The following is a 24,304-nucleotide window of genomic DNA, read 5'->3' on the forward strand; positions in this document are numbered from 1 at the left end:
CTAATACAATTTACAAGTTTTGAGAGTGAGTGATCCAGCCAGCAATGGGCAGCTCGCAGCAAGAGCCCTCTTGGAAGAAGGGCGGAGAGCACGAAAGTTGAGCAACGACAAGGCGAAGCCCTGAAGGAAGGGTGGAAGAGGCAACACTGAATGCCAGTGCAAAACTGGCAGCTGCCTGCCAAAGGAGAGAACGAAGCAGTGGAAAGAGCCTGAGCCAGCCCAGCCCTGAAGTGAGGGCGGGAGAGGCACCAGTGGGTGCCCGTGTGAAGCTGGCAGCTGCACAATAAAGGAGAGAGCACGGAGAGAGCAAGGAGAGAGCACAGAACAGGGGAAAGAGCCTGACCAGCCGCCCGTGAGCAAGAGTGTCAGCGCCAGCGAGAGCGCCGTTGGTTCGACCCACACACACACCAACAAGCACCAGCTGGGAACCAAGACAAGAGTGAGGAGCGGCGACCAGCAGACGAGCAGCACGCGCTATCTGACGGAAACATCGCGCACCGCCGCGCCAACTCAACCAGCAGTGGAGAAAACTGCAACGCCAAGAGGAAGAGTGTTGGCGCAGGGAAGAGCGCCGTGTGTTTAATACACACACACACGCCGTCCCAGCGGCCCTGCTTTTCAGCATAAGAAACGCTGTACCGCATAAGCCGCCAAGTCAACAAGTGGGAAAGAAGACACACGCACACAACACGCATATCGGGACTAATAATATCGTTCCAAAAAGTTATCTTTGTGTTTCAAGAAGTGTTGCCATTCCAAGGTGGTGCGTTAAAATATCAGCTGATCATGAAAAGGATTGCTGCCCGTCGGAGTAACATGAATACGATTGTTTATAAGTATTTTAATCATTCGTTTTCGTTAATTGCATAATCTTGCCAATGAATAAATTGATAACTATTCTTGCTTTAGGAACATGTTCCTTCATTACTGTTTGTATGAATATTGTTACATTCATTTTTAAGGACTTTTCCTATCGCAGTATATGCTCGCGTTACTCTGAGGAATAATCGATTGTTCTGTTACCCAGTTTAACAAACGTAATCATCGAGGGTTAAATGTACGGATCAATGAGGAGAACATCTCCAGAAGTAGTGTTGACAATTCCAAGCACAAGAGTTTGCATATTAGAGTGTTATGTTTTTGGTTAGAAATTAAAATTTCTTAACCCAGAAGTGTCTGAGTGGTGCCTTCCTAAGTTCATGCATATTAATCTTAATTATGAGAACTGTATCCTGCGGTGAGATTTGAATTTGGAGACCTGACATAAAAACACTAAGACATAATCAGTAAATATTAAAGCGAGAATCATTGTATTATCCCGATTGATAATACAACCCTAGACAACAAACCGAGCTTAATCAGCATACTTACATCACACTTGTACAACTTCATACAATTTATTGTATTATCCCGATTGATATGACCCTAGACAACGAGGCAGAGACTAATTATCATAACTACATTCATTAGCATAACTTCGGATAATTACGCATTTTTCCATTTTAATTTTATTTTCATTATCTTTAACAAAAAATACAATACCCGACATATACAACATACTTCCCACTAGTCTGTTATAATTACAGCAGTACATACTGACTGTAGTGGTACCTGCTATCACCACAACAGTGTATACCAACTGTGGTACCTGCTTTCCCTACAGCAGCGCATACCGCCTGTGGTGGTACCTGCTTTCACTACAGCAGTGCATACGGACTGTGGTGGTACCTGCTATGACTACAGCAGCGCATAGAGACTTTGGTGGAACCTGCTTTCACTACAGCAGCGCATACTGTGGTGGTACCTGCTTTCACTACAGCAGCGCATACTGTGGTGGTACCTCCTATGATTACACCAGTGCATATGGACAGTGGAGGTACCAGCTATGATTACAGCAGCTCACACTGACTGTGGTGGTCCCAGCTATGATTACAGCAGTGCATACTGTAGTGGGACCTGCTTTTACTGCAGCAGTGCATACTGTGGTGGTACCTGCTATGATTACAGCAGTGCATATTGACTGTGGTGGTACCTGCTATGATTACAGCAGTGCATACTTCTAGATTTGAAGCTTTCGTGACTGCAAGGATTCATACTCTTAGGTTGTTTTGGTAAAGTCACGTAGGTAAAAAAAAATTAATAAAAGTAAAATAAAACAAATTCAAAAATTCACGACGTTTCGGAAGCAACACAAGCCTCCGTCTTCAGGTGGAACCGTCACAGCCATGACAGCTGTATCAAGTAAATGAGAGATCACAAGAAATACTACCCCGTATATATAATGGTTGAGGGGGGAAGGGCCAGGAACGGCACACTTTTTATTAATATGGTAAGGTGAGGCTTAAGACCAAGAGTAGACTGCATAACAAAGTGTCACGTTGATAAAAGACTAATAGTTCACTGCTTTAGCCCACCGGTGTGTTGAAGCGTGAAACCACAACAATTACCATTTCAGAGTACAACGTTTCGCTGATGCTGGATGCAATTACCAGCAAAAAGTCGAACTCAGAAATTGTCTGTCCGTCTGTGTACGCTCGCTTGCGAGGGATTTGCCGGGAGGCACGTCCCGTGCCCCGCGATGGGAATAGGCATGTCAGTTTTTTTATCCGTCACCTTTAAAGTGGTTTAATGATCGATTTAGTGTTATTCAACTTTATTTATTTATTTCATCTGTGTATATATGTAAGGTTATTAAGAAATATATTTTTCACCCGGGCAACGCCGGGTACTTCTGCTAGTTTATATATAAGATAGTGAATGCTTGGAAGCTTATTGGCTCTCACTCCTGGTTATAGATCTACCCAACTCACAGGTCCACAAATACTGGCTGCTCATACTCTGTAGGTTAAACCTCGGAACTGAGTGTTCAACTTGACATTCATTAAAGATTGAATTTAGGTGCCTGTGTTGCGATCGAAACGTCGTGGGTTTTTTGCTTTAATTTAATTTCTATCTATGTGACTTTACCGAAAGAACCAAAGCATATGAATTCCTGCAGTTACGAAAGTTTTAAGTCAAAATTAATGAAAGGCCTGACAAAGGTGGATCTATTGGAAGTTTATTGTCTCAAGCTTACACATCGACAGGGTCTCCATTTGACTTTGTATTGTCTAAGAAGTCCATCCACACCTCCACTTCCACAAACTTTGGGAAGTTGCCTCGCTCTGCTTCAGAGTCAGAAATATCCTCCTGCTTCACGTTGCCTCCATCGATGTGAAGGTCTGATTTTGGAGTTGAATCTTCATCTTCACATTTTACCTTCATTTCTTCGCTCTTCACTGTAATTTCTTCACATTTCACCTTCGCCTCTTCATATTTCACCTTGATACCTTTCAAAGTGTCCAAGCTGGGATTATATTCTGCTTCTTGTTTCATGAGGGATGGGCTCATTGCAGCATTTTGACTTTCACAAGCAGATTTCAGACTCCACTCTTTGTGGATCTTCTGATGCCTGTCTGTTCTTTGGTGTGTTATAAGATGTGCTGACTGTGTAAACGACTTCCCACACACAGTGCACTTGAATGGTTTCTCTCCTATGTGCGTTCTCTGGTGTGTTTTAAGAGTAGATGAATCTGAAAATGCCTTCCCACACACACTGCACTTGAAGGGTTTATCTCCAGTGTGTGTTCTCTGGTGTGTTATAAGATGTGGTGACTGTGCAAACGCCTTCCCACACACAGTGCACTTGAATGGTTTTTCTCCTGTGTGTGTTCTCTGGTGTGTTTTAAGAGTAGATGAATCTGAAAATGCCTTCCCACACACACTGCACTTGAACGGTTTCTCTCCTGTGTGTGTTCTCTTGTGTTTTTTAAGATGTGATGGCTCTGCAAATGCCTTCCCACACAGAGTGCACTTGAAGGGTTTCTTTCCCGTGTGTGTTCTTTGGTGGCTCTGAAGAACTGATGACCGTGCAAATGTCTTCTCACACACAGTGCACTTGAAGGGTTTCTCTCCCGTGTGTATTCTCTGGTGGCTCTGAAGAACTGATGACCCTGCAAACGACTTCCCACACACAGTGCACTTGAATGGTTTCTCTCCTGTGTGTGTTCTCTTGTGTGTTTTAAGAGTAGATGAATATAAAAATGCCTTCCCACACACACAGCACTTGAAGGGTTTCTCTCCTGTGTGAATTCTCTGGTGTTGTGTCAAGTTTCCAGTATGATCTGTGCTGTTTGCATACTGGTCGCATTGTTGCCTTTTTGTAGCGAGCTGCGCTGAATGCCTTTGCTCCATCAGACCAATTCTGCAGAGGAAGCATCAGAAAAACGTCAGCTGCAGACATAAAAAAAATTCAAACCATCTATGTCAGTATTGAGGCACAGAGGAATGTACATATACACAGTCACACATGACTTACACGTCTATAATTATTCATATATTCATGATATAGTGAAAAAGATTCCCCAATTCATCACACGGGCTGTTAAGGCACACACTGATAAGGGAAATCTTAATTTGAAGCTTTTGTGACTGCAGGAATCCATACTCTTTGGTTCTTTCGGTAAAGTCACATAGATAGAAAATGTATAGATCACAACGTTTCGATCGCAACACAAGCAACCGTCATCAGGTGAAATAAACACAGCAGGAGAACTGCTGACGTAGGAGAAAGAGCTGCTGCTGCAACAAGAGGTTATATAAGCTTTTGGTCGGCCCAACCCAAGGGTAAGTGAGCGGAGCTAGAGAAGGAATTTGTACGTAAATGTAAGAGATTAACATGTCAATGTGAAAGCTTATATAACCTCTTCTTGCAGCAGCAGCTTTCTCCTATGTCAGGAGTTCTCCTGCTGTGTTTGTTTCACCTGATGCCGGTTGCTTGTGTTGCGATCGAAACGTCGTGATCTATTAATTTTCTATCTACGTGACTTTACAGATAAGGGAAATGGTCATAAATATGCCTGGAAGCCCTAGTATCTTCAAATTTAATGTTAACCCAAAACTCCAAGCACACAATTTCGGCTGTCTGGCTACAAAAATTATATTTAGAAAAGCTAAATTCAGCTAACATAGCAAAGGGTGTTGAAAGTAATACTATTTGTCTTATGCAGAAATTAATGTTCAATCGCAACTTAGAGGTGTGAAGAAGCCAGGCTCAGATTTCTTTTAACACTCAGATGAACAGATCTAATTTTAGCTGCCTATGTGCTATGTATATTTCAAAGGAAAAAAAATAAACGACTGTTTTGATTTAAACTCCGTGTTCAATATAGTTAATATACTTTACAGAAAATACAAACTTTACACTGTCACACACTGGCATGGTAAAAAGGTGGTGGTGTCCAGAACCATGCCTGGCCACCTTAATCTGCTCAGTATTAATGCTTCCTCACTAGTCCATGTAATTAACTTATCAATCATGTTTGCTGCAGCCGATAATCAAACTCTAATTGTTGAGTTCATAATGCAGTGAAATAACTGCCCCACCGCTCCCCACATAGATACATTCTTACATACACATACATTTCACATGGATCATTAACAGATTATATAAATAAAATATCCACCATTCATCACGAATTGTAAGTAACCTTATCACAGTACTCATGCCATGATAGGTGAAATTTAAGGCCATGTAAAATGTAGATCACTTGTCAGCAGGTCATGAGAATGGTTCAGGTGACAAGGAATGACTGACAGATGCACCAGCTGTGCTCCTCATGGTTTTGCTGGGTTTTAGGAACCCAGCGTTCCACCCATTCATGCGAGCATCGCGGTTTCGACCTCATCGTTGTTGCAGAGCAAATATCTCCAACTGTCCTGCAACATACCTCACGGGCCTCCTCCACATATGCCAATCTTGACACTCCTGGTACCAGTCAATGGCAGGTCCGATCACCTCCACATCCTCCAATCTCTTCTCCAGCTAATGCCATGCCTGTTTAGCCCCTAATATCTAGACTAATAGATTCTGCTTGAGCAAGCAGTGTCTTGGAATTCAGGATTCATGACCAAACCAATGCTGCCTTCCCTGCCAAAGAGACTCATGATTACATTCTATATCGTTATCTTAAGGATATGTAAGCTTCTAATACAATATAGTCTGAATTTCGATTTAAAGCTTTCGTGACTGCAGGAATTCATCTTCTTGGTTCTTTCGGTAAAGTCACGTAGTAGGGAAGTAATAAAATAATAAAAATATTACGTTTTATTTTTATTATTTTATTACTTCCCTACTACGTGACTTTACCGAAAGAACCAAGAAGACAATATAGTCTGGTTGAATAGAGGATGAATCATAGGCAGGCCAGCCTTCATTGTATAAGCCAGTACAAACGGTCATTTAAATAAGTTCATATTCTGCATCCAGAAAGGAGTAATATCTGTGGCCAAGAAGAATCGAAGCTTTGTTCATTCCTTCCTTTCTAAATCCGCTTGTCCTGGTGAGGATCGCGGTGGCAGCACGTTGAGTATGACAGCCCACGCTTCCCTTTCCCTGGCGATAAACTGGAGCTCATCCTGGGGAATTCCCAAATGTTCCCAGGCCAGCCGAGCGACATAGTCCTGCTAGCGTGTCCTGGACCAGCCCCGGGGTCTTCGCCCAGTGGGATGTGTCTGGCAGAATTCCAGGGGGAGTCTATTGGGGGGCATCCTTATGTAATAAAAGACTTGACCACGATCTCTGGCTCAGTGTCCTTTATTCGGTCCGTACTGCGTTCCCACACGGCTGTCTCTCTTATTCTCTCTGTGCTGGTTCCGATGTCACTCCAGTCCACATCAGCAGCCCCGCTGCTGTTCTTGTCGCTCTTGCAGCCCCACAGCCGCTCCGCTGCTGTACTCTCACACAGCTCCCTTGGCTGTTCCTGCTGCAGCTCTGACAGCCTCGTGCTGTCTCGCCTTCTCGTCGCTCCTGCGACTCTTGGCAGCCACCCCGCTGCCTCTCACACACAGCCTTACTGCCTATCTCTATCTGCAGCTTTACACCTCCCAGTAGCTCCCTACTGTTCCCAGGGTTGGCTCCCGCTTCTGACGGTGCCCCCTCGGCTCGTACGCCCGCGTGGCCCCACACCTTTCCATTCACACCCCGACTGCCTTCTCCTTCCGGTTTACCCGCTTAAGGACCCCCTACCTTTCACCCACGTCACCTGGCTCCGCCTCCTCGTGACGTCACATCCGGAAGGTCGCTTTCGCCCGCATTACACCACCCTCCCCCATAGAAAAAACCCAGCCGACCTCGGCTGAACAACACCAAAGCGTAATGCGGTGAACCGACCTTCCCCCTTAAAGGACACTAAGCATGCAATATAACAACAAGAACAACACACAAGTAACATCGACGAACGTACGAAAGCATGCGATAAATACGACGGCAAGAACAAGAACAATAACAACATACAATCAACGAAACGTAAGCGATTTGGAACGAGTGCGGGTCGCCGGCCCGTCCCGGACGGTCGGCGGCCCACTTGTAGAACGGGGACGCGATGGAACACGAGAAATGACAGGGGGTAATTCCCCTGCTGCGATTGGAAGTCCACCGACATCTCGTGTCCCTGACGAATCAGTCTTGGTCGTATTCTGCGAATGCGCCTGCAGCGGGGTCGGAAGGGTCGCCGGGCTTGAAGGTACCGCAGCCCTGGCAGGCGCCCTCCGAACAGGCCCACTCCTCCCCCGCGGTGTCACGGTCGGCCTGTCTGGAACAGGTACGACAGGCGCTCTAGCAAGATCAATGGACGCAGGCGGGGAAGAGTCAGAGTCAGCAGCAACAGACCCCGGCAAGGCAATATTGGGAGATGACGCATCACGTAGGGGAGCAACATATGGTTTCAACCGCGACGTATGAACAAACCAACGGCGAGAACCAAACTGAACGCGCGCCGACTGTGGATTGGGAACCTCAATGAGGCGCACAGGACCATGCCAAGGTTTGTGCAATTTAGGAGAGGTCCCCGGCCGCACCTGCGGGCAATGGAGCCAGGCCAGGTCTCCCACCTTCCAGGGGCACTCCCCCTCAGACCGCCGAGCATACCGCTCGTTCCGGGCCTGGGCTTTGGCCGTAGCCACGCGGGCGTTTTCCCGCGCCTCCGTAACCCGGCGAACCGTGTCCTGAATGTATTCAGGGAGTGGTTTACGAGGTCCCTTCACCCCAGTACCCAATTGCACATCCACCGGAGGCACGTTTTCCCGACCATACATAAGGTAAAACGGCGAATACCCTGTAGCCGCATGGGGCGTCATCCTGTACGCCGAAAGCACTCCGGGGATGTGCAGATCCCAATCCGATTGCTGTTCACTCACAGTATGGCAAAGCATGGCAGACAATGTCCTGTTCAGCCGCTCAACCATACCATCCGTCTGCGGATGGTATGGAGATGTCCGTATCTTCTTAGTCCCAAGGCCTGCGCACACTTCAGCCAATAATTTAGAAGAGAAATTTCGGCCCTGGTCCGTGAGGAGTCTCTCCGGCGCCCCCTTGTCCATAATGTACCCAAACAAAAAGGCGTCGGTGATGGCCGCGGCCGACTGATCGGACAACGGCCAGGCCATCGGCCAACGGGAGAGATACTCAACCCCTACCAGCAAATATTTATTTCCCCTCGCCGATGGTGGGAAGGGTCCCAATATGTCCAGTGCCACCAATTCATTGACTCGAGACACCTGAATCGACTGGAGAGGCGGCACGTAAGGATGTTTAGGCGGCTTACGCCGGGCGCATTCAGGGCACGCGCGCACGTGCCCTACGACATCTGTCGCCATGCCGTGCCAAAAATAATGACGTTGTAACGTCAACAAGGTCTTCTGCACCCCTAAATGCAATAGTGTGTCACAATGGAGAGTTCTAATCAACTCAAATCGCAAGGACGTTGGTACCACCACACGCCAGCTTTCCTGGAACCTTTCTTGCCACATAAGCAGACCATCTCGGAGAGCGGTTCGCGGCCCCACAGCCGAACTCGGACTCCCATTGTCCCTCATAGACCGCTTCCGCATGGACAACAACGACTCGTCCATCATCTGTTCCCGAATCCAGACAGACCGCGGCAGATTCAAAACCCCATCAGTCGGTCCCGGTTCCATCGGAGTATCCGACTTCCCGACGGCCAACGAAAGCGGCTGAGGGGGGTTCAGAATCGGCGAACACCTATGCGTCCCCGACGCACATTTACAAGGGGCGCGCCCTGGTAATCTGGAAAGTGCGTCAGCGTTCGCATGGCGCACTCCCTTCCGATGTTGAATTTGGAAGGAAAATTCCTGCAGCGTGTCCAACCAACGTGCCCACTGTCCCGATGGCTGGTCCATTTTAAGTGCATATTGCAAGGCCGCATGATCCGTACGCACAATAAAAGAACGACCGTAGAGGTACGGTCGAAATTGCCGTAGGAAAAAAACAACCGCCAAAAGTTCTCTACGAGTGACACAGTAGCGTGTTTCCGCAGGCGACAAGACTCGGCTACCATACGCCACGATGCGCTCTACGCCCCCTTTAGACTGTGATAATACCGCCCCAATACCTGTGTCACTCGCGTCCGTATCAAGAATGAAAGGGCGATCAAAATCGGGATAATCCAATGTCGGGGCCGTAGCCAATAGATCACGCAGACTCCGAAAGGCCGCCTCTTCCGGCTCTCCCCAAACAAATTTCCGTCCTTTACCCGTAAGGAGATGCAAGGGCCTCGCAATCGTCGCAAACCCCGGCACAAATCTTCGGTAATACGAGGCAAATCCCAAAAACCGCCGAACATCCCCCACAGAGGCCGGAGTCGGCCAATCCCGGACACACGCCGTCTTTTCCGGATCCGTGGACACCCCCTCTGCACTCACAATGTGCCCCAAATAACGGACGGACCGTTGCAGTAGGTGGCATTTCTTTGGTTTGAATTTCAAATTGGCAGAGCGCATCCTCGTGAACACTGTCTCCAGCCGCGTTAAATGTTCCTCAAATGTGCGGCTGAACACAATAATATCGTCCAAATATATAAGACACGTCTCCCACTGCAACCCCGTCAAAACGAGCTCCATCAATCTTTGAAATGTAGCAGGGGCCGCATTCAATCCCATCGGGAGGCAGTTGAATTGAAATAACCCCTGCGGCGTACGGAATGCGGTTTTCTCCCGTGAGGACTCGTCAAGGGGAAGCTGCCAAAATCCCGAAGAGAGGTCCAGTGTGGAAAAGAACTTAGCCCCCGACAATGCGTCAAGGGAGTCGTCCATACGCGGCAGGGGGTACGCATCTGCCACCGATATCTTATTCAATTTCCGGAAATCGACACAAAATCGCAAGTTGCCATCCTTTTTCTTAACCAAGACCACAGGAGCGCCCCATGGGCTGTTAGATGGCGATATAATGTCCGCAGCCAACATGTCTTCCACCGCCCCCCGAACGTGTTCTCGCTCCGCTGGACTCATCCGATGCGAATTTAACCGAATAGGGGCAGCGTCGCCCGTCTCAATGTGATGGGAAAGCAACGATGTGCGTCCCAAATCCAAATCGTCGGAGCTGAACACATCCGAATACGTCAGCAACAATTTACGCAGCGCATCACGTTGCCCCACGGACAGGGAAGAATTTTCGTCACATAAGGTAGCGATCCAACGATTATCCGAACCCCTTGGCTCGGAAACACCAGCGACCACTCCCCGGCGATGCGGACAATCGTGCGTCGCAAACGCCGTAGTGGCATGTGCCACAACCGTACCGGCCGGAACACGGATGTTTTCCACCCCCGCATTAAGCACCTGTAAAACCGGTAATTGATCCGGCCGGACGATGGTCTGTGCCCCAACTAACGCCAATCCCGTTGTTATCGTGGCGGATGGTGACAACAAGACCCCTAATGCTCCTAGCCGATTGGGCAGGGGCTTCCGATACCGCAAGGGTATAAGCATCTGTGAACCAGGTGGGATGTCCACAGATGCGACGGACAGCGCCTGCACCTGTACGGCCGAAGCAGGTCGCCCCCAGGGCGACGGCAGAAACGAGATTCGACGGCCCCCCGGCAATTCAATACAATTCTCATTGATTTTAATCAAAATGGGCATCTTAGCCAAAAAATCCGTGCCTAGTAAGCAAGGAACCGCCAAAGATCTCGATATTAACACAACGCCCGAAGCCGACACATCCCCTATAGATATCTTAGCATCCACCTGGCCCACGATACCCATACTACCCCCGTTCGCAGCGACGCAAGACCCATAAACCGGACGCACAGCCCCCGGCGGAATGCCCAACAGATGGAAAATGACATCCGATATAATAGTCGCAGACGCTCCCGAGTCGACCAAAATGCGCACGTCCACACCTTGTATGGACCCCGGTACAGTGGACGAACCCGTAGCGGCCGCGACAACTCTCCGTGCCAATTTGCGCCACTGCGTAACTGAATGACAAGGCCCCGTCGATGGCCTTTCTTTAACAACAACAATAGGATCGCGCAACACAGGTGGTGGGTGAGGTGTAAAGCCTTGCCGAGTGTCTGGTGCGTGCCGACATGCCTGTTTCGGAGGTTCCTTGGTCGGCTTGTCCGGTGTTGTGGGCTCCTGCTGCGGCGGACCCGGGAAGCGGGCCCAGCAATCTTTGGCGTAATGGCCCCTACGGCCGCAGCGGAAGCAATCGGCCTCGTTGCGCCGAAGCGCAGGTCTTGCATCCCGGCGGCCCCGTCCCGATGGCGTAGCGCGCGGCCCCGGCCTTCCGCGTCCCGACCATGGAGAGGAGGCAGCTGTCAGCTCCTGTGGACCCCGCTCATCCGGCACATAGATCGCCCTTGTGGGGTCCCACCCCATCGCGCCTCCTTCCTTAACGGGCCCACCCGTCCATGCCGCCACTTGCTTCCAGTGACGGAGATTAAACTGCGCATCCAGACACTTTGCTGCCGCCCGGGACGTGAGCTTCTCATGCCCACACACAGGCATGGGGATCCCCAGATCCCGAGACAGCTCCAGCATTTTTCCCAATATGAGAGGCTCGAGCAGATCCTGTGGCGTGTCAGGATATGCTGCCATGGCCAGCTCCAACACCGCACCCCTGAACGCCACGGGCGATTCTTCGGGTGCTCGTTGTCGTTGAGCGAATCGCCGATGCGCGTCGTCAGGTGGCTCATAGGCGTCGGCCATTTCCTCAAAAACTCCACATAAAGTCTTCTTCTTATCGGCCGTTATGGAACGGAAAAATCGAACAGATTCGTCGTCCAGTAGAGTCGGCAACACTTCCAAGGCCTCCGCATCGGTCCATCTTGCTGAACGAACCGCCGCCAAAAATCGGCAGGCGAAAGCGCTCCAATCGCCCCCGATAGAGAATTCCTTAACTGTAGTAAGGTGGCGACTCCGACTCCTCTTTACGCCGTCTTCCAATGATGGTTGTTCTGGAGGCAAATTCAAAATGGCGTCGGCCCGCGGCGTGGCCAAGATGGCGGTTTGGCGCCGCGGAGCGCGCAAGATGGCGTCTTCTTGCCGCGTGGCCAATGGCGGCGGCAGGGCAGGCAACGTGGCGGCCCGTGGAGCACCTTCTCGTTCCATCGTCGTCCTTGGCGTAACGAGGTGACATAGATGCGCCAGGACGTCCTTGAGTGTCTCCAGTTGTTCTGCCACCTGTTGCCATCTTTGCTCAGCGTCCGATGTTGTTGACGGACCCGCCATCGCGCCGACATCTTCCACGCCCGTCTCCGTGCTCGCCTCAGCAGGGCTCTCCTCCACCACCCCAGCAGAATCCGTGGTCGGAGGGAATTCGTCGTCGTCGGACGAAGAAGCCGATGCTGGCGCCGGGAGAATTTTCTTCCTTACTTGCTTAGACATGCCGTTTCACTTCTGACCCCAGTGTAATAAAAGACTTGACCACGATCTCTGGCTCAGTGTCCTTTATTCGGTCCGTACTGCGTTCCCACACGGCTGTCTCTCTTATTCTCTCTGTGCTGGTTCCGATGTCACTCCAGTCCACATCAGCAGCCCCGCTGCTGTTCTTGTCGCTCTTGCAGCCCCACAGCCGCTCCGCTGCTGTACTCTCACACAGCTCCCTTGGCTGTTCCTGCTGCAGCTCTGACAGCCTCGTGCTGTCTCGCCTTCTCGTCGCTCCTGCGACTCTTGGCAGCCACCCCGCTGCCTCTCACACACAGCCTTACTGCCTATCTCTATCTGCAGCTTTACACCTCCCAGTAGCTCCCTACTGTTCCCAGGGTTGGCTCCCGCTTCTGACGGTGCCCCCTCGGCTCGTACGCCCGCGTGGCCCCACACCTTTCCATTCACACCCCGACTGCCTTCTCCTTCTGGTTTACCCGCTTAAGGACCCCCTACCTTTCACCCACGTCACCTGGCTCCGCCTCCTCGTGACGTCACATCCGGAAGGTCGCTTTCGCCCGCATTACACTTACATAAATAATATTTTGATATCATCCCTAGAGCCAGACCCAGGGGTTGTGTTCGCCAACAAGCGCCTCGTGGCCGGGTGACCCACGTAACCCAGTTGGGCCCAGCTCGAAATGGCTGCGTGTTGCCATCCTGTGTGCCGACCATCCGCAAGACGAAGGGTGAAAGGCGGGTGCAATGCAAGTATGGCAGGGAGAGGGATGGTCTCAGATGGACTAGACCTTGGCGATGGACACTCACAGCTTTGTATGGAGCAAAAGCCTAGGCAGCTTCCACACAGTGTTATACAGTCTAATGAAAGAATGCTGGTCGACTAATTTGAATTGAGACTGGCTACCAAACCAGAGCTGGTTGTGAACACATTAAGAAGGCATGAGAGCTCCTCCTCCACTTGTAGAACTGCATGATTATTCATGGAGAGTTGAACAGGTGCAGTGTTGTATGACATGAATTATCCAGGAACAGAACAAGATTCCCTAATAGCCATTACCAGATCATCAGAAGATGTAACATGGTTGATCAGCAGGGAACGATCCCTTAACTATAACCAGGCATCGATTAGCAAATCATTGTAACCGTAACGAATGCAATGTTTTTATATGACCATTTTTAGCAAACTACATAGTTATTTAATATGCTATGTAATGCACCGTATCTATATGCTAATTTGTCACAAGCCAAGTTGAACAGGAAATGGCTCTGACTCCAGGTCACGCAGCTTTGACGGGCCTGCCCAAAATAATAAAAACCCTCAACGAATGTGAGCAGAGACAGAGACATCGAAAACAAGGAACAACCCAAAGCTCCAAGCCTCTTTATGATACTATAGGCCTTAATCACATTAAGAAAGCAGACCTAGTTTCTGCTGAAAATCCGTACTCATCTGCTGTAGTCGATCAACAGAAAATACAACTGCTCCTTGATTATCGCGGAGGTTACGTTCTTGGAAAGTGCCGCGTAAAAGCTAAAAGTGCGATATTCAATACTTAAGCCTAACCTACGTAATTGCATTAAAGCCCTGGGCATTTTCACTACTTCTGGTTTGCCACACACGCAAAGACATTTTGACATTTCATATACTACAATTCCACACACTCATCATAGCATAAGTGTCTGCACTGCCCTGCTATATTTGTTCTCATATTTACTACGTTATCATTCCCGATTATCAGGCCTGTGTTTTTGCCACCAATTTCACCCACTTCCTTACTGCCCTCTGCACGTGCATGGCTCACCTCTAACACACACTGCAATATTTATATTTAAAAATGTACTATTCTAAAATATCGACATCTACGTACCAACACTACCGACCTCCTCCTACACGTAATATAAGCTATACAACAGCTACGACTAAATACATCACGTCTACATCGCCTGGTAAAGAATAAAAAGCACGCATATACACTCACATTAAAATAATTATATACAGTGAGGGAAAAAAGTATTTGATCCCCTGCTGATTTTGTACGTTTGCCCACTGAGAAAGAAATGATCAGTCTATAATTTTAATGGTCGGTTTATTTGAACAGTGAGTGGCAGAATAACAACAAAATCCAGAAAAACGTATGTCAAAAATATTATGAATTGATTGGCATTTTAATGAGGAAAATAAGTATTTAACCCCTCTGCAAAACATGATTTAGTACTTGGTGGCAAAACCCTTGTTGGCAATCACAGAGGTCAGACGTTTCTTGTAGTTGGCCACCAGGTTTGCACACATCTCAGGAGGGATTTTGTCCCAGTCCACTTTGCAGATCTTCTCCAAGTCATTAAGGTTTCGAGGCTGACGTTTGGCAACTCGAACCTTCAGCTCCCTCCACAGATTTTCTATGGGATTAAGGTCTGGAGACTGGCTAGGCCACTCCAGGACCTTAATGTGCTTCTTCTTGAGCCACTCCTTTGTTGCCTTGGCCGTGTGTTTTGGGTCATTGTCATGTTGGAATACCCATCCACGACCCATTTTCAATGCCCTGGCTGAGGGAAGGAGGTTCTCACCCAAGATTTGACGGTACATGGCCCCATCCATCATCCCTTTGATGCGGTGAAGTTGTCCTGTCCCCTTGGCAGAAAAACACCCTCAAAGCATAATGTTTCCACCTCCACGTTTGACGGTGGGGATGGTGTTCTTGGGGTCATAGGCAGCATTCATCCTACTCCAAACACGGCGAGTTGAGTTGATGCCAAAGAGCTCCATTTAAGTCTCATCTGACCACAACACTTTCACCCAGTTGTCCTCTGAATCATTCAGATGTTCATTGGCAAACTTCAAACGGGCATGTATATGTGCTTTCTTGAGCAGGGGGACCTTGTGGGCGCTGCATGACTTCAGTCCTTCACGGCGTAGTGTGTTACCAACTGTTTTCTTGGTGACTATGGTCCCAGCTCCCTTGAGATCATTGACAAGATCCTCCCAAGTAGTTCTGGGCTGATTCCTCACCGTTCTCATGATCATTGCAAATCCACGAGGTGAGATCTTGCATGGAGCCCCAGGCCGAGAGAGATTGACAGTTCTTTTGTGTTTCTTCCATTTGCGAATAATCGCACCAACTGTTGTCACCTTCTCACCAAGCTGCTTGGTGATGGTCTTGTAGCCCATTCCAGCCTTGTGTAGGTCTACAATCTTGTCCCTGACATCCTTGAACAGCTCTTTGGTCTTGGCCATGGTGGAGAGTTTGGAATCTGATTGATTGATTACTTCTGTGAACAAGTGTCTTTTATACAGGTAACAAGCTGAGATTAGGAGCACTCCATTTAAGAGTGTGCTCACCATTCTGGCGAATTGCCCGATGATGCTGGATGCAATTACCAGCGAAACGTCGTACTCAAATTGTAAATGTTGTGGCTTCAACACACCGGTGGGCTAAAGCAGTGAACTATTTGTCTTTTGTCAACGTGACACATTTTTACTGATTGGCCATGTCGGGTGGTGGAGGGTTACGACACATTTATAAATAACGCGATCTAAACCCAAAAACGTTGATTATGAACAGCACAAATGGCTGCTACCACAGCTAATCAAACTCCAGTCCACCAACAAGCAAGGCAGCTTGCAAACAGCACTACAATGGCTGCAACCAGGTGCCTACCCTGCAGTCAAAAGGAAAAGTTTTATTTTTCATACATTCCTCACTTAATTTAAACTTCTGATCCATTAGTTGCCATTGGTTCCATGTCTACGTCTTGCCATGCAATGACATGGAAAGGAGACCCTCCAGGGCTATGCTGCAACAGTACCATGGTTCAGCTGCCTACAAATAATGACCATCCCGAGACTATTCATGTATTGATACCTGCGAACACTACACCTATGCAAGCCATTTCCGAAACCACAATAGAAGATAGAACTCATGCTTCCAAATTACATGTTTTGGCACCAACCAACTCATCCAAACATCTGGGTACATACCCATATTTAAAGTGCAGGGCCAGGTACATAATCGCATTGGCAGTCTGCTGCCACTACCTAATGACCTACCTACATTACCACAGATATACTTGCATGTCTGACAATACTAGACAGATGTAAGTCCTATTGCAAAACATACAAAATAAAGAAAACTCTTATGTTCACATTCTGGATTTGAAGCTTTCGTGACTGCAAGGATTCATATTCTTTCTTTTTTTTCGGTAAAGTCACGTAGGTAAATTTTGTAAATAAAAACATTATTTATTTATTTAACTTTTATTAATTACATTTTTTTTACCTACGTGACTTTATCGGAAAAAATAACTAAGAATATCTTATGTTCACAGTATGAAGTGTGCCATGGAGATGACTTCAGAGTACAATGCTGTCATTCCTGCAGACTAAACTCCACATGTTCAGCAAGAGTGCCGCTTAAATGCACTCACAACATTTGAAGTTGCTGTCATTCTAACTGCTGAACAACATGACACTAGAAGCATCGTCTTGCAACTGAGGAACAATACCCTACACAGAAATGAAACACACCGATCCTATGATGCTCTTCAATGTCCATTGATTTTCTGGCAAATTGATGGCTACAATTTCCTACTTCGCCAAACTGACCCAGCAGCAGGCTTGTCAACACAAAATAAGATTTCCACCATGGCCTTCTTTGCCTTCATGGTGCGAAACGGCAGCTTAAATCTCCTCTTGAGATGCAAAGAGCTCTTCACCAATTTGCTGTCGACATGTATGCCAAAATTGAAGCTTCATTCGATTAAACCCACCAGATTGCAAAACATCCAACTGTGTCTATCCTGAAGCTCTCCAAGGGTAATGCATTTAAAATCTGTCCTCAATATGAAACAAACAAGCCCTGCAAATGTATAACACAACCAAAAACCGTGAAAAAAATACACATTTACCGACTTCATTGTAAGAATTTAAATAATTATAATAAAGCCACATGGCAAGACATTACTCTTAATATTTGATTACTGAGACCTGTGCGAAGCCGGACAACTTAGGTAGTACTGAATGAATACTATACTTACGATGTTTGTGCGTGAGTGGGGAGCAGTAGTACAATGTTTAGCGTGCTGCGCTATAAACCCAGCGACCCGATTTATATTCCCACATAGCCAAGCCACAACATTTGGCTGTCGCCTGATGAAGCCAATTGTAATTACTCGCGAAACGTCATACTCAGATTGTAAATGTTGTGGCTTGGCTCTCCAACACACAACCAGTGTGCTGTACTAGTGACGAATTGGCCACATTCTGTTTACGTGACAAACCTTACTAATTGGCTGTGTCGGGTGTTAGCGGGTTTAACGACACATTTATATATTTACAACTAACCTGTATTATGGATGTATATTTGGAGTTCGCGTATCTCTCTTTCCCCGTGGTTGCGTGGATTTTCCTCCGGATCCTCCGGTTTTTCCCTGCACATTTAGAGGCAACATCACCACGCGTTTAGAGTATTTGACCGATATACATTTCACACGTTGATAAGACCACTGTGTTGTGGGCAGCTCGCTTCTGAAAAGAGCGGTATAGCTCAAGTGGGCTATGCCTGGAAAAATAAAAAAACGTGGAATTTTTTTTTCTAAAACAAAGTTTCAAAGTAGTGAGCCAGGTGAAGACAAATTAAACTTAAGCAGGTGAATTAAAGCAAATGCAATCAGGCGAGGGCAGGAGGCAAGGCCCCGCGTTGTAATGTTCCAACCTGGACATCGATTCCATACTCGCTGCTACTCAATTGATATCCATACGAGAAGGAGCGAGGCTCTACCTGGGTAAACAACAACCACCACCACGACAACAACCACGATGTGAACTTCTCACCTCGGATGTGAGTGCCGGCACGGAGCACCAGTTTCCTGATATCTTGTGACGTCACGCGGCAGCAGGTGACATGACGTCACTTGGGGGGAAACAACACTGCCCCAATGAGCCGGGGTGCAACTTAATAAATTATGTTAATGTACCAGGTCCTAGTTCAAGTTCAAGTTCATTTATTAGGTATAGCCCTGTGAGCCATTCAGCTCTTGAATCGGGTGCAACCGCAACAAACAAAAAACAAAAACATGAACAAAACCATCTTAAAGTGAATATTCAAACAGAAAATCCAAGAAAAGACAGCAAAAATATTGCAGAAAAAACACCGTACACCAACGCTGTGTGCAAAAATCCCAGTGGGATGCAAGTCAAACAACAACAACAACCACAAGACAACTTAGATTAAGGCCATCAGTCTAACTCTGTACTACAACAAACAAACATGGCTAAACCAATACACTTTCGAAATCACCAAAAATAAAGCCATGAAAGCAATGAAAAAGCAATCATAGGAACTGACGGAATTTTCACAATAAATGGCATAAACAACATGTACTACCAAAACCCTGCAGCCATAGCTGGCTGCATGAGTCACTCCACAACAGCAGGAGCATCAATCGGAGTATTGTAATTTTTCAATGCACCTTTAAGATCAGCACACTAAATCAAAATACAGGTCATACTTTGTAGCGATCATCCGGAGCGAAACATTTTATTTTAGGTCACTGAATAGCAGAGGTGTGGACTCGAGTCATGCGACTTGGACTCGAGTCAGACTCGAGTCATGATTTTGATGACTTCAGACTCGACTTGGACTTGCCTCATCTTTGACTCGACTTGACTCGGGACTCGAGAGCAAAGACTTGAGACTTACTTGTGACTTGCATAACAATGACTTTGTCCCACCTCTGCTGAATAGCACTGGCAGCTAGGGGTGTACAACTCCTCTAGAGCAGTTTTGAGTGAAGATCTCATAGGTAGTGACTCAAGTTTCAATTTATTGGCAACAGCATTCCAGACCCTGGGGGCATCAATAGCAAAGGCCCTTCCTCCAGTATATGTACGGCAATAGGGAATATTAAGCTGGTAAATGAGTGTAGACCTTAGGTCAAATTTGTTATTTGAAACAGAGATGAGATCCAGCAGGTAATCTGCAGATTTTTTTGCAAGTACATCATGAATAAATAAGATCTGGTGCACAAGCCGTCGAACATTCAGAGATGTTAAGTTTGACCCAATGTAGAGATCACAGTGGTTAGTCCTATATTGTCAGTTCAATGCAAATCTTAAGGCCGAGTGATACATTGAGTCAAGCTTCTTCAGTACAGTACTTGGGGCTGATTTATACACAATGTCACAGTAATCAAGTAGAGGCAGTATGGTAGCTTTAATCAATTCCAAACGGAACATAGGGGGGAAGCAGTGCTTGTGTCGATATAGAAAACCAATTTTAATTTTTGTCTTTTTCCCAATATAATCAATGTTATCTTCAAAATTCAGTTTTGAATCCAGGATGAACCCAAGATACTTATAGATCTTGACTTGCTCTATTTGATCATTATTTAAGGAATGTAATTGGGGGAAAATAACTTCCCGCTTTAGTCCTGGTGAGAAGCATAGCACCTTGGTTTTGGCAGGATTTAGGACTAGTTTAAGAGCAACTAGCTGATGTTGTAGTTTGTTGAAATCACTCTGGAGCTTAGCAATCACGTCATCCGGAGAGCGGCCAGCAGTAATTAGTACCGTGTCATCTGCAAAAAGATTTACCCTAGAATAATCCAGTTCAGTGCCCAAGTCATTTACATAAAGAGAGAACAAGAGGGGGCCGAGAATGGAACCCTGTGGAACCCCTTTTGTTATCTTAACACTGTTTGACCTCCAACCATCTGTGAATACAGTTTGGGTGCGAGAAAAGAGGTAATTTTTTAACCATTTTACTGTGTTTTCGGAAAAACCGAGGCAACTTATTTTACTAAGCAGGATGTTGTGGTCTACTGTATCAAAAGCTTTGGACAAGTCAAGAAAAAGACAGGCGCAGTACTGCTTATTATCAAGGCTACTGTAAATGTGATTCAGAGAGTCTAATGCAGCAGATGTGGTGCTGTATTTTTTTCGGAACCCAGATTGTTTTAGATGTAATAGATTGTTGGCAGACAGGAAACTGCTAATTTGGTAGTTAAATAATTTTTCAAAAATTTTCATCAACGGGGACAAAATTGAGATAGGTCGGTAGTTATTTGGATCATCTTTAGGGCCCCCTTTGTGAAGTGGACGAACATAGGAATGTTTCCATTCTAGAGGTACCGATGCTTCTTTTATGGACAGGTTGAAAATATGGGCTATAGGCTTGTATATTAGGTGACCAACACTTAGTAGAGCAAAGACGGGAATACTATCTGCTCCGGTAGAGGAGGACCCTTTGAGGTAGGACAGTTTCAGAACATTACTTTCGTGGATTGGCTGAAAACTAAATTCGCTTAATGTTTGGATAGGGGTGTAGGAATTTGCATGAGCAGGGGTGACTCCCAATACATCAATAGGGTACCAGCTTCAGAAAAATGAAGGTTAAAATTGTTAACTATTTTTGGGGATCTGAAAAATATTCCCCATTTCGGTTAAGCTGAACGGGCAGATGATCTGTTTTGGATGCCTTTTCGATACATTTGATTGTTTTCCAGAAAATCCTGGCATTTCCATGAGATTCAAGGAGAGTTGAAGAGAAGTAGTCATTTTTTGCATGCCGTATTTTTTTGACGCATCTATTCCTTAAAATCCTGTATTCTAGCCAGTCATTGACCAAATTACTTTTCTGAGCACATGCCCAAGCCTTGTCCCTAGTTTTCATGAGCTTTGTAATCAAAGGATCAAACCATGGTGGACGGTTGCCTTTAGTTTTAAATTTAACCAACGGAGCACGTTTGTTAAGAATTTTGAGAAACGTGTACCTGAAGGTCTCCCAAGCCGTAGTCAAGTTTGGAATATCACAGACCTTGTCAATATCCGAGTGAAGCACATCATTAGTCAATGCCTGAGTGCTGAAGTGTCTCATGGAGTGCTTCTCAACCAATTTAGGTGGGGCTTTGGGTCTGGCTGATGATCTCACCCCAAAAATGAAGGAGTGATCACTAAGGTTATTACCTCGAACACCAGTCAGTGCGAAATTGTGAGGGGCATTTGTCAATAGGACGTCAAGCAGAGATGTCTGTCCCGGATTTTTTAGGTTGGGTCTTGTGGGGACATTTATTAATTGAAACAGGTTAAATTCATCTGCAAAATTTGTGGCCACGGCCGGCGGGTTTAGCCAATTCCAATTTAGATCACCCACTAAAACTATTTCACCTTTAGGGAGGACCCCAAGAAGCTCTCTCAGTGCAAATGCAGCTTCAACATCCTTCCCACTAGGCGGTCTATAGCAGCACACTACCAATATGTGTTGATTATTAGGGAGAGTTATTCTGAGAGCCAGACCTTCAAAGCAACATTTTTTAAACAAGGAGTGAGCTGGTGAACATGCAATAGCATTATGAACATAGATGGCAATTCCACCTCCTTTATATCCTCGGTCACGCCGAAAAAGGTTGTAGTTGTCAATCGTAATCTGCAAGTCATTCACGCCAGGAGTGAGAAATGTTTCTGTTAGGCAAAATATGTCCGGGTCAAGATTTGCTACTTCTAGTTTTAGTTGACTTAATTTAATCAAAAGCCCTCTGATGTTGACATGTAGAACACCAACACCTTTTCTGCCAGAAAAATCTACAGAATTATATGAGTTCTTTACATTTGGGCCAGGATGAAGCTCAATACCACCCAGAAATAAGAAAAGTAGAATTAATAGTTTGCACAGGTATTTTTTATGGTAAGATGAAGAGCGACGAACCTTGGACGAATAGCAGCAGCTCGCAGATGGTGTTATTTTTAAGAGCAGAATGAAGTTTGGAAGGAGTGCTGGTGAAGTAATGGGACAAAGATAGGGTTTAAAAGGATATAATGATGGAGTGTAGAAGTGTCTATAAGTTGTTTCATTAGCAGGTGTAGTGGCAAATTTAGCAATAAGTATTGACGCGAAGTAACGCGGGTAGCCGTTTGTAGAGTTGAGTGTGGCACTAGATATGCCCGGGAGGGACAGTAGTAAGATACACAGCAGGTGAATTGACGTCTTTAAAACACTAAATTTAAACACACACACAGCTCACTCACACGCAGCTCACCCTCACCCACTCTCACGCACAGCCCACACCCATGCAGCACAACGCACACGCGGCCGCACACGCCGCCGCCATCTTGCTGCTGTTGTCGTTGCAGCTGCTGTTGTCGTTGCAGCTGCTGTTGTCGTTGCAGCTGCTGTTGTCGTTGCAGCTGCTGTTGTCGTTGCAGCTGCTGTTGTCGTTGCAGCTGCTGTTGTCGTTGCAGCTGCTGTTGTCGTTGCAGCTGCTGTTGTCGTTGCAGCTGCTGTTGTCGTTGCAGCTGCTGTTGTCGTTGCAGCTGCTGTTGTCGTTGCAGCTGCTGTTGTCGTTGCAGCTGCTGTTGTCGTTGCAGCTGCTGTTGTCGTTGCAGCTGCTGTTGTCGTTGCAGCTGCTGTTGTCGTTGCAGCTGCTGTTGTCGTTGCAGCTGCTGTTGTCGTTGCAGCTGCTGTTGTCGTTGCAGCTGCTGTTGTCGTTGCAGCTGCTGTTGTCGTTGCAGCTGCTGTTGTCGTTGCAGCTGCTGTTGTCGTTGCAGCTGCTGTTGTCGTTGCAGCTGCTGTTGTCGTTGCAGCTGCTGTTGTCGTTGCAGCTGCTGTTGTCGTTGCAGCTGCTGTTGTCGTTGCAGCTGCTGTTGTCGTTGCAGCTGCTGTTGTCGTTGCAGCTGCTGTTGTCGTTGCAGCTGCTGTTGTCGTTGCAGCTGCTGTTGTCGTTGCAGCTGCTGTTGTCGTTGCAGCTGCTGTTGTCGTTGCAGCTGCTGTTGTCGTTGCAGCTGCTGTTGTCGTTGCAGCTGCTGTTGTCGTTGCAGCTGCAGTTGCAGGAGTCATACACGAAGCAGCCGCAGCTATGTGTACTACAGCAGAGCAGCAGCGGCCGTGCGGCCTGGAGGCGCCGAGGCCGGATAGTTGCGTGATGTGGACGTGGAGAGGCGAGATGTTTGGCCCATCAGCTTCATTGTTCTGCTTCCATTGACGAGCGCCCTCCACGTAGGCCTTGACGTAGGCCTCGACGTAGGCCCCCACGTAGGCCCCCATGTAGGCCCCGACGTAGGCCTCTATGTAGGCCCAAACGTGGGCCTCGACGTGGGCCCCGACGTAGGCCTCGACGTAGGCCCCGACGTAGGCCTCGAAGTAGGCCTCGAAGTAGGCCTCGAAGTAGGCCTCGACGTAAGCCCCCACGTAGGCCTCGACGTAAGCCCCCACGTAGGCCTCGACGTAGGCCTCGAAGTAGGCCTCGACGTGGTGTGGGTGGTTGTTGTTGGTGTGGGTGGTTGTGGTTGTTGTTGCGGTGGTGTGGGTGGTTGTGGTTGGTGTTGTGGTGGTTCTGGTGGATGTGGGGGTGACGTGGGGTGGAGTAGTCACACTCTCACACACTCTCTCACACACTCTCACTCTCTCACACACTCTCACTCTCACACTCTCTGTTAGTCCATCAAACTAAAAATAACAGGATAACATGTTGATGAATGCAGTCACGAAAGCTTCAAATCTAGAATTAGTGGCAATTATTATTGGCAAAGGGGTCCCTCAAACCCGGTCATGGCTCAAATGTGCAGAGACGCAACGGAGGGGCGCTCGAT

The 24,304-nt window shown here is 47.3% G+C and overlaps 1 protein-coding gene across 3 annotated transcripts; it reads right to left on the bottom strand.

Annotated features, from left to right (window-relative positions):
• Positions 1-1,378: 1,378 nt before the first annotated feature.
• Positions 1,379-22,854, bottom strand: LOC144738168 (uncharacterized). Of its 3 annotated transcripts, none has more exons than XM_078621150.1 (3): positions 18,554-22,854; positions 18,065-18,150; positions 1,379-4,243 (listed from the first exon to the last, which is right to left on the bottom strand). In XM_078621150.1, exon 3 carries the CDS (start codon positions 4,231-4,233, stop codon positions 3,073-3,075), a length of 1,161 nt encoding a protein of 386 aa, XP_078477276.1. In that variant the 5' UTR covers positions 4,234-4,243; positions 18,065-18,150; positions 18,554-22,854; the 3' UTR covers positions 1,379-3,072. The 3 variants fall into 3 exon arrangements, with proteins under 3 accessions (XP_078477276.1, XP_078477278.1, XP_078477277.1); XM_078621152.1 differs by having other exon boundaries at positions 18,501-18,562; XM_078621151.1 differs by having other exon boundaries at positions 18,435-18,554.
• Positions 22,855-24,304: the final 1,450 nt, after the last annotated feature.

Source organism: Lampetra planeri, chromosome 78 (assembly GCF_965212315.1).
Source record: "Lampetra planeri chromosome 78, kcLamPlan1.2.h2, whole genome shotgun sequence".
In the NCBI taxonomy this organism is placed as follows: Eukaryota; Metazoa; Chordata; class Hyperoartia; order Petromyzontiformes; family Petromyzontidae; genus Lampetra; species Lampetra planeri.